Source organism: Merops nubicus, unplaced genomic scaffold (assembly GCF_000691845.1).
Source record: "Merops nubicus isolate BGI_N331 unplaced genomic scaffold, ASM69184v1 scaffold349, whole genome shotgun sequence".
NCBI classification, from domain to species: Eukaryota; Metazoa; Chordata; class Aves; order Coraciiformes; family Meropidae; genus Merops; species Merops nubicus.
The window spans coordinates 27,447-40,885 of record NW_008631413.1 but is presented as its reverse complement, the minus strand read 5'-3'; the positions used below and the strand labels follow the sequence as shown (position 1 = coordinate 40,885).

Here is a 13,439-nt window from a genome sequence, read left to right as displayed (position 1 = left end):
CTGCTGGATTGTATGAAACACATCTGAAATCCCAAATCAGAAGAAAATGGTGTGTTTCCAAACACAGGCACACCAAAAAAAACCCCTCAGCCCTTGGAAACACCCTCCAACAATAAAAGCCACTTCTTTGCCACAGATTTCTTCAGGAAAATCTGGAATTTTCAAGGGAAGATTCCTGACACTCCATCACCTTGCAAGGTGAGACCAAGACACGAGCTGCTCTGTAAACATCTGTTGAAACATGCAGAGCTGTGAGGGTGTGGGAGGATCCACAGCAGTCACCTGCAGAAGGTGGATACTGCCCTGCAACAGTCACAGCTATTCACTGGTAATCATAACTCCTACCTTTAATTAGACCCATGTTTTACTGGCTTTGAAGATGATAATGTTTTTCCTTGTAATTCAGTGCCTAGCAGTCAGTCTTGTCCTGTGTTCTTGGTGCAGGCCCTGCACCATTTTAAGGTTGAGCCTTAAATCCAGTCCCAAATAAAAAAGAGGAAGGAGAAATAAAGAAATAAGAGAGCCAGGGACACAGAGAGTTGGGTGATGGGACTCTTCAGTTTCAGCCTACCTCCAACATGAAGCCCTTAGCCTGGCTGTCACTTCTTTAATTCATGAATCACCTTCAGCTTAATAACAGGTCAGCAGGTTACAAGCCAGAAAGACTAAGCTGACAAGTTTAAGAGGTACTAAATCTCTTTTCTGACATCATATTAAATTTCTTACAAATCCTAAAAGAATTTTGTTGCACCTGAGGTTTTTTTCATTGAACAATCTCACCCCAAGAGCAGACTGAAGTTCTTCACTGACCCAAACATGGGTCAAACCCTGACTGGGATGTTGGAAACAGGTGTCACCATGTCAGAGCTTTCACTTTTTTTCTACAAGATTAACTCTGTTTATCAGACTTCAAATATTAACTGTGATACTAAACTTATTTTGACTGTTGCTACTTCTGATTGGTGCTATGTGTCTGTATTTTCTTTACTGATACACACCCAGACATACAAACCCACAGATCCACCTCAGTAGGTGTTAGCAATAGGAACAACTAAAGTGTTTGCTTAGCTTGCTAATCAGAAAAGATTTACAGACTTTAAGATAGGGCATGAACAAGCTTGGAACCAAACCTCTTCATCTGAATAATACCAGAATTCTCACTGACTTTTAAGGAAGTCAGGGGGGTTAAAATCAGGCATTGAGTGTAGAAAGAATAGAAAATACTGGAAGTTCTAGTGATGTGTTGAATCTGCTTCATCTGTGAGCACTGGAACAAGACATGGAGGCAGTGATGATGTTATTAGAATTTCACTGTGTTGAAAGAAAAAATACAAAATTACAGAGCAAACCAAAACAGTCACTGTGGATAATGTGTGAGAGTCAAGCTGAAATGACAGCTGAAATCACTGTGGTGGCTGCTAAGACACTTTTCTCTGTCCTCTCCTGCTCCCCATCCCAACCAATTCAGCCACTTTACCCTCCAGAGATGGAATTGTCTGACCTTATTTCTACAATGCTGTACAGCATCTCAGTGCAAGAGGCCAAGCAGGACAAGGCTACAAATGAACAGCATAACCTGGAAATGAACCACTGTCAAAAAATGTAAAAAAGAAACAAATTAAACCAACAGATCCCAAGGAAAACAGGACACCAGGTTAACACATACTCAATATTTAATACTGCAGATCTGACAGCACATTACACTGCCACCAGCATGGAGCCACAACTTCCAGACCCCCAGTAACCAGAATCAACCTTTATAAGAAGCTGACATCTCATCTATGTGCTGCTGGATCCACTCCAGGTACTGACTGACTTTAGTGTAGACCCCAAATTTTTCTTTCCTCCCACAGCCTTCGCCCCAGCTCACCAGCCCTACCAAAAACCAAGTGTCCTTGTACTTAGTGATCATAGGGCCTCCACTGTCCCCACTGCAGGAATCCTGTTTGTCTGCTGAGCTGCCAGCACACAGCATGTTGTCAGAGATGGCAGATCTCATGGCCTGGGCACACTCGTTGCGGGGCACGATGGGGATCTGAATGTAGCTGAGGAGGGTGGAGTAATTGTGGTTAATGTCACTGGTGCTACCCCAGCCCGTGACCACCATCTGCTTCCCCCTCCTTGTCAGCTCCTGCTCTGCCAGGTGGCGTGTGGGGAGGCAGATGGGGAGCATGTATTTGTTATACAGCACGGGCTCGGCCAGGTGCAGCATGGCAATGTCATTGTCTGAGGTCTCCTTGGTGTAATTCTCATGGCTGACACATTTATCCACCCAAATGGTTTGTTCCTCTGCCTCGGCACGGAGACGGTGGAATTTACCTGCAAGAGCAAACAAGAAGGTGACAGATGCTACCAAATCTTCCTTCCCCTGAAGCATCAAGGCATCTGGATTACCTTGGGCTTCAGGAATCCACTTTATTTCCCTCTTAATGCAGACTTCTGGGAGCTTTATGGCCTAGGTTAACCATGCCCTGACTAGAGGGACAAGTCTATGAGCTTTCCAACTCTACCTAAATGGTGAACACAGACAGTGCTAAATGATTTAGTACCCCAGAGGTATGTTCAACAGCTGAGAAACTGAAATGCCTACATATTATAGAATCATTTAGGTTGGAAGAGACCTCCAAGATCAAGTCCAACCATTGAGCCATTAAGGCTCCAAAGTCCTCTGCTAAAACAGATCAGAATCTGTCAGGGTTGAAAGGGACCACAAGGATCCCCCAGTTCCAACCCCTCTGCCATGAGCAGGGACACCTCCCACTAGATCAGGCTGCCCAGAGCCTCCTCCAGCCTGGCCTTAAAGACCCCCAGGGAGGGGGCCTCAACCCCCTCCCTGGGCAACCCATGCCAGGGTCTCACCACTCTCATGGGGAAGAACTTCTTCCTCACATCCAGCCTGAATCTGCCCACTGCCAGCTTTGCCCCATTCCCCCTAGTCCTGTTGTTACTCGATAGCCTAAAAAGTCCCTCCCCAGCTTTCTTGTAGGCCCCCCTGAGATACTGGAAGGCCATGGGCAACTTGAGGGATCTTCTGCAGGAGGAAAAAACCTTCTGGGAGTCAGCACTAAAAGCTGTGAGAGCAAAGCAGCAAAGCAAGGCATTCACAACAGCCTGTGCCACCAGCTGAGTGACTGAACTTCAGGGTTTGTGAGATAAAGATGAGTGACTGGTAGGGCTCTTTATTCCCTCCTGAAATCTGGCATCTGTATTTTAAGGAATTTTTGACTACTTAAGACTTCTCATAGAATCATTAAGTTTGAAAAAGACCTCTAGGATCATCAAGTACAACCATCACCCAACACTACCACGACCACGAAACCAGGGCCCCAGGTGCCACATCTCCATGTTTTTTGAACACCTCTATGGATGGTGACTCCACCACCTCCCTGGGCAGCCTGTCCCAAGGCCTCATCACTCATTCAGTAAAGAAATTCTTCCTAATACCCAACCTAAACTTCCCCTGAGCCCATTTCAGTTGGCATTTGTGCTACATGACCATGCCCACTTTGTGGGCCAAGCAGTTATGGAACAGTAAGCAGGACACTAAGTTGGAAAGGACCAGAAAGGCAAGAAGAAGTCACTTGTGAGATGCTGGAGAAGATCAAACCAGATCTCTCTGACAGGATGTGAAGAGAGAGGCCCAAGAATTGCTCTCAGTGGCTGCCACATTTCTGAGCTGTGCTGTTGGCTGATGTAGGCTCCATGTCAAGGCCTGCTCCAGCCTGTACTTGGTCACACCACTTCTTGGTACTACTTGGTAGCACACAGCCAAGCACAGGAGGTGGCAGGACATCCAGGTGACACCTCCCTCTGCCCATGCTGCATGTCTGGGACAGAAGTGTCCTTTCCTTCCTGGTCTCTCTCTAAGTGAGCTGGAAGTTGCCCTTTACCACCACCTTTTCCAAGGTGTGCTTCACAATATCAGCCCTCAAATCTCTTCCCCCAGCCCCCATTAACCTTTGCCTTCCTCCAGTCTTATCTGAACCCCTCCAGATGCAAACTCTAAAGGCAAGATGCTCTGACTTTGCATGACCACAGTTTTGTGAGGTGACCAGTTCAGGGTAAGCTCCTCTGTGCTTGAGCCTGTCAATGAGGTTCTGCAGCTCTTCAGGACTCTTTTTTCCTGTACAGAGTCAGTATCTCTGAGCACAGGGACTTTATGATCCACAGTAGTTCCAGAAATAGATTCTCAAAAGACTTCTTAGGTCTAGCTTTGGATCTAGGACTTCCAGACCAATTATTTCTGAGCCTCTCCTCTTGCTCCCCTGCAGAAGCTGATGGACATTTCACTCATGGCCACAACAGGCAGCATGCAGCTGAAACTGCTCTGCTGGCTATTAGACCAATTATTTCTGAGCCTCTCCTCTTGCTCCCCTGCAGAAGCTGATGGACATTTCACTCATGGCAGCATACAGCTGAAACTGCTCTGTTGGCTATTAAGGAGCACCAGAGCCTGAAGGACTTGCTATTATGAAGCCAACAGTCCCAAATCTGTTTTTTTTCTGCCACCACAGCCTTTCTTCTGTGTGGCAACAGTGTCTGCAGCACCCTTGGAGCACAAGTCCTTGCTACCCCCTCTGCAGCCACTGGCTAGCAGACATGGGGCAGGGGTTTATTCCCATCCTCACAGATACAGAGCTCTGCTTTAGGCCTCAGAAATAACTCTGGACTCCAGCACTGTCAGTTTAGGGACTAGAGTTTAGCTGTAAACCATAGCTGAGCTGTGTAGGAGCCCACTTTCTGCTAGGCCTCACGTGCCCTGTACACAAGCACCACCACGAGCTGTCTGCATCCTGAGACACCTACAAACAAGCAGGTGACAGCTTGCACACTCCTGCTCCTGTGGCAGCAGCTCCACCTGCCCCAGCCCAGGAGAAGACCCTTCTGACTGCTGGGCATGAATACTTCCTTTCCCAATTGAGTTATCCACCCCAAGAGTCTAAAATCCTACAAGTCCTATCAGCATCTGGATGTACTGAAGCTAGAGGCTGTGTGGAATGCATCTAGTTCCTTCTACAGAGTGAGAAGCATCACCTCTTGCTCCTGGCAGAAAAAACATTAACTATAAGGTTCTACATAAACAGGGAAGTGTGAGACCTGTTCTCTGAGACAGCATTTTTAACTGAACCATTCCATCCACCTATCTGCTCTATCACCTTGGAGCTCTGAACACACTTTTGGATGGTCTTAAGATGGAGATGCAGGAACAAGAGCCACAAACAGGAAAGCTGGGTTGTTCTCAAATCCATCTTCCACAACTTCAGCTACTCTGAGATCTCCCCTTTCACTTCAGACACTAAAAAGCCACGTCAGCCCTGCTACAAGGCTACCCCAACCTCATGAGTGCAAACCCAGAATCTCACCTCTGCAGCCCCAGGGAGAACATCTTCCATCACAGAGCTCACACAAAGCAACGTCTCCACTCCAAACTCTGTTCTGTGTATCCCACTAGATCTCTCTAGAGTTTGGAGCCTGTGTTTTTCTGATGAGAACTGCTTTTCTGGAGGCAGTAAAATGCCCCAAAGTTGCACAGACCCATGGCCATCTCACATACTTTTCCACTCATCTTTTATGCTGAACAGTGGGGGATGCACATGGACACATCCATCCCCCATGTGCCTTATTGCCTCTGGCCTCCAAACATCTGCCCAGGCAGAGTACACATGGAACACACACACACACAAAACATCTCCAAGGCTATGTCTACAGATAATATATTTGCCAGATTTACCACAGTTATTGAGAACAACCTATTATTTCCACTACTGGAATAAGAAAGAAGTTGTGCTGTTATGCCTCTGTCACCAATGGTAGATAGAAAAAACACATCAAAAAAAAGAATCTACTTAAGTGTGAGCAGAACACTGGTTATTTTAGTCTGTCATTGAGGAGCAGTGCTGGACCTGACAGATTTCCCCATGCTTAGGAGCAGCAGGGCCAGTGTAGGCAGGGTTACCCATCTGCAGCACCTCTCCTCTTTCTCTACTGAAACACTTAATGGTGTTCAAATGTATTGAAAAGGCAGGAAAAGATAGTGTGACATTCTCCTCCTGGGGTCAAGATGTTTGGGATGACCTTGAATATTTTCATTACCAGAAAAACACTACTGAAACACTTAATGGTGTTCAAATGTATTGAAAAGGCAGGAAAAGATAGTGTGACATTCTCCTGCTGGGGTCAAGATGTTTGTTTTCCCAGTATTGGGATGACCTTGAATATTGAAAAACACAAGCAGAAGAGACCAAGGCTTTCTGCTTTGCAGTGCTCAGCAGACATCCACTCCCTGCCAGAGTAAGGTTCATAGTGACTCAAATGAAATCAGATTTTCACCAAACTTCTTTGCTTTGTGCTAAGGTGCAGAGTAAATGCTTCCTAGACAACCTGCTCCTAACCAAGAAGGACTTTTGTCTTCATGACCCACTAGCTACCTCCTGAGATGATAAACCTTAGGGATGAAACCATTTATTTAAAATATCAGGGACAGACTTTTTTCCATACCAAGTCTTACTTTGAGCCCCACTTCTGCCTCAGTGCAGTGTGCTGCTGTTAGGACCCAGGATGGATGGATGAGAACACCCCCACAGAGGAACTTCCCTTTGCTATTCTGCAGCATAACCTGAAACAAAAAAAAAACCAGAGAGGTCTGATACTGCACAGAGCATGGCTCACAAAATACTGCTCACCTGCTTCTCTGGGGCTGCAAAACACCCACCCAGGAGCAGCAAACACCAGGGCATGGCACAGTCACTGAAGCCAGAGCTCTCCAGTGGGACAAAAGCACCATGGATAAGGTCTCTGTAGAACACCTGCAAAAAGTTTTGGGTATTCTTCCTGAATGAGGCCTGGCTTCATCCAAATCAGCATGGGATGGTCCTGGTCACTGCAGAGCAGCACTTTGGTACTTCAAAGCTTTGAAACACAGAGGATTATTCTTGTCTTGACAGCCCAGAAGAGATGGTGTCATCTCAGGATGCTGCTCTCATGCTACAGAGTAAAAGGGCCTTTAATGTCAGAGAGAACCAGGCCCTGGTTATCTGCATTCACTACTAGCTCTGAAAGATCTCCCCTTTCTCTGTCATCTCCCAGCCTGCTCTGTAAAGCCATGGAATATTTTCCTGATTCACTCTGCTAACTCCATCTTATGACAGATGAGGCTTCTCAGAAGGGATCCCTGCAGAAAGGGGAGAAGGTGACCTCACACTCCCACCACAATGCTCCTGCAGTACCTGGAGCACGAGCTGCACTGATTAAGTGGCCTCCTCCAGGATGGAAAAACAGAGTAGGTGAGTGTCATCACTATCCTCTCTCTTGACACTGTTGGCAAGGTAAGGTAAAAAACCTGACAACAGTAACAAGGTCAAGAGTTCTAAAAGATAACAAGCTAATTTTTCCTGTTACTTCAACTTTTGAGTTGCTTTCTCAAAAGCTAAGGGAATCTTAGCTTCTTGGGACACCTCCACTAGTAATGTAGGAACCTTTCTGGAGCAGTGAGGCAGGCAGAGCAGTTTGGAAGAGCATGAACTGTATGTGCTGAGAAACCCTTTCCTCCTTACCTGCCAAGGGCTTTCTCCTCTTCTTCCTGCTTTTCCCTCGATGAGGCGAATAGTGAACCCTGCTTTGGGTTCAATGTCATCCATTTTTGCTCTCCCACAGGGAAACTCCACTACAGGGGATGCAGAGAAGTTCACTAGCAAAGACCAGATCCCTCAACACACAACCTCTTTCTAAAGCATTCCCTCCCACCTCTCTAACCTAGGTGGCTCTGTGGAAATCCCTCAGTGCCTTGCAGAGGTGGCAGTGTCCTGATTCCCCTTTACACCTCCCTGAGCCAAACCCAGGTTGGAGGCCATAAACCAAACCCAGGTTGAAGGCCATAAACCAAACCCAGGTTGAAGGCCATAAACCAAACCCAGGTTGAAGGCCATAAACCAAACCCAGGTTGGAGGCCATAAACCAAACCCATGTTGAAGGCCACCAAGTGGGTATGGAGTTGGGAAATGCAGAGAGCTACTCTGCCTGGAAGGGGGGTCCTGAAAACAAGCACTAAGTGCACTGCAGGCAATTCTCCCCCCAAAACCTCTTCCTTTGATGAATCCTCTGTCAAATGTGGACCAGGCAGCTGCTCTTACCCACAGGCTGGCAGGTGGTATGGTCCTCCAGCAGCTGATAGCCAGAGGCACAGCTACAAGAGCGGCCCTGCCTGGCAGGCTCCTCCCTGCAGAAATGTTCACACCCTCCATTGTTGACAGAACAGTTGGTGTATTTCACCTCTGTGGGAAAAAAACCTGATGAGATATGACATCCATGCTTATCCCTAAAGGTGTCATCCAGCTTTGTCCAAGCAAGAAGTTGTCACAGTAATGACCATCAAATATTTGCAGTGGATTGGTTTTTTTTTTCCCCCTGTATTGTCAAAAAAAAAAGCCCATCAGCATCTCTGTGCTGGCAGTTCTAAAGGAAATCAGAATTATTTCCAGTATTGCAGTATTTTTGTCAAATTTAGATATCTCTCAACCTCTCCTAAGGTACCATTCATTTTGCTTTAGGTAAGCACAGATAATTCTTTTACCACATGATGAAACAAAAGAGAAATCACATCAGTCAAGAAAGTGAGTACAGTGTGCCATGACAAGTGCTGATCCCCACCACACAGAGACCCCTGCCTCAAAAAACCCCAGTTTTGAGTGGATTGAAGGCAGCCTTACCATAATTGCACAAAAAGCCCTCCCAGCCTTTGTGACAGAGGCAGGAAAACTTTCCAATATTGTCCTTGCAGGCCCCATTGGCACAAGGTTGTGGGACACACTGATCTCCATCTGGAAGAGAGGCAGGCAAAGGGCAGGCCCTGAGTCGTGGAGCTCACGGGTCAAACAGGGACACCAACAGCCCCTCCCTGCAGTCCCAAGCATCACCCATGGTTTCTGCCACCTCTGTGGTGCTGGCCCAGAGACAAGGGCATTGGTTTGGGTTGGAATTACAGCAGCAGAGTGAGTGAAGTGGGCAGAAGGGGGAAAAAAAAGCAAAACCTGAGGCAGGCAGGGCAAGGGCAGGTTAGTGGGGGAGTGAAGAGCAGGGGTGAGACTCCTCTTTGGACCATGCCAGGCAGGGTTAGAGCATCAGGGAGCACTTCTGACCACTGCCTTAGCCATGGGGGGATGACTGGTGACAGGCACAGATGCACCTCTAGTTTTTTAGGAAGTCTGCATGTATGATGGACCAGGAAAACATTCTTTGCACATCCCATTTAAAAGCAAATGAGAATTTGAGTCAGCAGCACAGCAGCAGGAAGGCCAAGAACCAGTTACTCCTGAGGAAGCAGAGAAGTGATTAGAAAAGTCTTTTACTTACCTACATACTTGCTCCAAAAATCCATCTGTGGAGAAATAAAACTCACATGAAGGCTAGAAGTAGATCTTTAACAAGCAAGGGCTTTAAAGTGTGTGTGTCCTGGCCAGCAAAGCACAGCAGCCCAGCCAACACTGGCCTTGTTCTTCTCAACAGAGCAGTGACTGGTCCTACAAACCAACAGAACTGGCCTGCCTGGACATTCTCCTGTTGCCTGTCCTCAGCACAGATCCCCCAAGCCTGCTTGCAGCCCCACAAACCCCTCAATATCTCCACAGCTTCTCTGTTTCTTGGGCACTCACTGCCAGGGAAGTCACCCGTGTAGTTGAGTGGACAACTCCTTTGTGCCCAGTTAGACAAAACGTGGGCATTGTGGAGACAGACCCCACACCACTCTGGGGGCTGAGAGACAGCCAGGACTGGCTCATCCTATGTGGCAAGGCTTCTCTGCTTGGCACAGCCAAAAAAAACCCTCCAAGCCAACACAACTGAGTGTGGAAAGGGGCAGGAATCAGAGATCTTCACAATAAAGGTTGTGTCCCATTGAAAATAGGTTTGGAGAAGGAGGGAGAACACAGTGATGAGGAATGTTTGTCAGGCACTGGTGGGAGACTGGGGAGACACAGCCAGGGCTGGGGAATGGACAACAGAGGGTGAAGGACTGGAAGGACTGGGAAAACCTCACTGGCAGCAAGAGCAGTCAATGGGGTCAAGCAGGGACTGGGATGACTTGGCTGGGACCTAAACCTCACCACTAGGGCAGGTGGGACAGGCATGAGGAGCCACATTTTGTGGCCCACACAGATGGCAACCACTGTAACACAAGAACATTCCAAACCATGCCCTCCACGTCAGGAGTGATGCTGGCAGCAAGATCTATGCCCTGGATTGCAGTACTTCAAGAAAACAAACAATTTATTGGTTAAGTCTCACACTCATCCTTAAAAAATACCAACTTACTGTTAATTCCTTGGTTTCAAATATCTCACTGGCCTCCTCAAAGTCACACCGCTCCTCATGGCACTCGCGCTCCACAGAGCCTGGTTTGAGCTCCTCCAGGAAAGAGTTTGACCTCTTCTGGATTTTCAGGACTTGGTTTGCATCTTTATTGCTATAAAATACTGCAAGCAAAAAACGTGAAAGCACGAGCAGGGCAAAGAGCTGGATGAAAACTGGAGGTGGTCCCTCCCACAGGACGCTTAGCGGAGCGCCAGCCCTTCTCTAACACAGCAAGAGAATCTGCTTGTGGGTCCCCTGCAGGGGCTGGAAAAGGGTGAGGGGCTTCATTTCTCTGAGATTAAAACTTACTTGAGGTTCTACAGACTGGTGAGGAGCAGGCAGCCAGCAGCACCCCTACGGTGAGGAGCTTCCACATCCTGCAGCAGGAGTGACCTGAAGGAGAGAAGGTGGGTGTGAGGGGAGCCCAGTGCTGAGCTGCAGCATCCCCCCCCCTGCTGCAGCCAGGCTCTAGGCAGAGCTCAGCTCCTCCACTGGCTTGCTCAGAGCAGCTCCCTTGCTGAAGGCTGTGTTGTGCCCCTCTCAGACTCAGCTCTGGTCACTAGAGGCTCTCCAGACTGGTTTGCTAGCTCCCTTTCACCCATCAGCAGCTCTCCCAGAACACTTCTTGTCTGCCTCAACATCCTCTCCTTGGTTTTTGAGAAGCTTTATGCCTCATTAAAGCAAGCTGCACTTTGAAACCCCCCAAGGCCAGGGTACTTCTGGAGCACTTACTGCTTTATTCAGTGGGAACCAGCGTGATCTATTCGTGATCTGTTCTTCCACCATGAGCTCTGCTGGAACTTGGTTAATCCATAACTTGGGATATTTACTCTTTGGAGAGACATGAAGAGCTTTGTTTTTAGTCATTAAACAAACAGTGCTCACAGGGAGCTTGACCTGCATGCAGGAGGAAAGTGAAACAGCTGAGGCATCCACTCTGCCTTTTCCAAATACCTTTTTTTTTCCCCTTTTGCTTCTCTGGCAAGTAGAAATGGTTCTGTTTAGTTTGTAAGCAGAACCACCAAGTGCTGAGGTCTCCTGAGAGATCCTACCCCCTTCTCACCACATGCAACCACCCAAAAGGGACACAGGCTGCTGGTTTTAAGAGCTCTTCCTCTTTACTTTCTCACCAGAGAGCAGCCAAGGCAGTTAACCCCCCTGAGAGCCACGAGTGGGCAGTGCCTGCTGGGAGGAGACAGAGCAAGAAGCTTGTATCACCACGTTGCATCTTTTGGTGCACTGGATCAGCACATCTTCCACTGAATTTTGAGTATTAAACATTTTAGAGAAAAAGCACAATGCTTTTCAGAACTTTTCCTGCCTCAGAAGAAGTGTGAGGTGCTGTGTTCCCCTCCTCTGGAGGCAGTTTGTGCAGGGGCACCTCTGTGAGCCTTGACACCACCCTGCAGATTCCCTGGGCAAAGAGGGGTCCTCAGGGATCCTTCCCTGGAGAAGGTGCCACTGGCTGTCAGGAGAAGATGGAGCTCCCCAGGATCTCAGCTCTCTTCAGGAGAGCTCTGACTACTTACAAAACTTTTCTTCTTCCCTTAAAAACTTAGCCCTGGACTTCCTTGACAACAAGCTCTCTTCCAACAAAGGTTTCAAAGTTCATCCATCTGTGACCTGTGCTAACAACCAAACACCCCACTGAGCTTCTGAGATGTCTTCCCACCCAGCTGGGGGCTTGCAGACAGCAGAGCTAGGAGCAGGATGAGCAGCAGAATCACCACTTTTCAAACATCTCTTTTGTTCACTGCAGAGACACAGCTAATAAAAATATCCTGTAGGATGTCTTCTGCTCCACACCAATCACACCAATGCAAAGAAATGCTACAAAACTGATCTCCAGCAACCACATTTATCCTTTCACTCCTCTCTGTGGAGCAGCTCTGAACTTCTGATGCAACTCAGGATCAAGCCAGTTTATCACAGCACAGACTTTTATTAGCTGGTTCCCACCAGATGGGCACTGCAGCCCTCTCACAATGGGATCAGTAACAGAGAATCTTTACTGGAAGCTCAGAAACATGTTTACTTTATATACAAGAAAAACTTATTTACATCAACAGGAAACTATGTACAAAAAAAAAAAACCCCAAATACATGAGACATTTCCATGGTTATCACTGTATAAATTAACACAATAAATAGGAGGGAAGCAGGTCCCATTCTTAAGGCACAAAACCTTCTTCCCAAGACTGCACAGGGATTGACTTGCTTCCCTGTGCTGCTGACAGGATCACAGGGATGGTGGGGAGACCCCTGAGGAAGGAGGGTGGGTGGAGGATGACACAGACATGCACTCACTGCTGACAGCTGTAGAAAAACATCTTTTTTCATCCTTTTTTTTTTCTTTTTACAGTACACACATCCGAAGATACAAAATATTTTGTGTAAACAGTCTTTTTTTTGTTTTAAAATCACATAGTATGCAGAGTTTTAAATAACACTAGGACAAGGACCAAAGCTTTCCACATGCCTCGGGTGCATGGCACTCCCTGCAGTGCCACTCCTGGCTCTTAGGTGGCCTGGCCAGGGCAGCTCCTCGGGGGCACAGCTCCTGCCCTCAGCACTCAGCTCCCCCCAAGTGACCCCAGAAAGGTTCCAGTGGCAGCAGCAGCCCCCCCAAGGGCAGCCCAGAGCAGGGTGCTGTGTGTGCCCCCCCTCCAGCGACGCGGGGGACGTGGTTCCCCAGGAGCCCTGGAACCCTCAGCCCTGAAGGTCCCAGGCAGTGCCAGCCTGGGAGACAATGCACTGAGACCTCTCCCTAGCAGAGGAAACCCTCTGCCCAGCTCACTGCTGACACTGCCCCTGCATCCCTGCCAGGGGTGCTGGATGCCTCTCCCACCAGCAGCTGTTTTTAGGACTGAACAGAGGTGTGATATTGAGCTTCTCTCAAGCTGGTGTTTTACCTGAGACTGCAGGAGAGTCTCTTTTTTTTTTGGCAGAGCAGCAGGTTTTTTTTACTAATTGTCTTTCCTGAGTTTCTCTCCCACAATAAAACTGCCCACGTGCCAGAAGAGGAACTGAGACTAACACAGCCAGAAGCTCAGCCTGGCTCCCTACTCTGCAGATAGCTCTTGCTGATGTTTGAC

At 47.9% G+C, this 13,439-nt stretch overlaps 1 protein-coding gene across 1 annotated transcript; it reads right to left on the bottom strand.

The window, feature by feature from the left end:
• Window positions 1-1,750: 1,750 nt before the first annotated feature.
• On the bottom strand, window positions 1,751-10,720 carry PROC (protein C (inactivator of coagulation factors Va and VIIIa)). Its single transcript, XM_008947527.1, has 8 exons — window positions 10,654-10,720; window positions 10,306-10,466; window positions 9,349-9,373; window positions 8,706-8,816; window positions 8,130-8,270; window positions 7,554-7,663; window positions 6,499-6,616; window positions 1,751-2,319 (listed from the first exon to the last, which is right to left on the bottom strand). The coding sequence occupies exons 1-8, from the start codon at window positions 10,718-10,720 to the stop codon at window positions 1,751-1,753; spliced, it is 1,302 nt and encodes a 433-aa protein (XP_008945775.1).
• Between the last annotated feature and the right edge of the window lie 2,719 nt (window positions 10,721-13,439).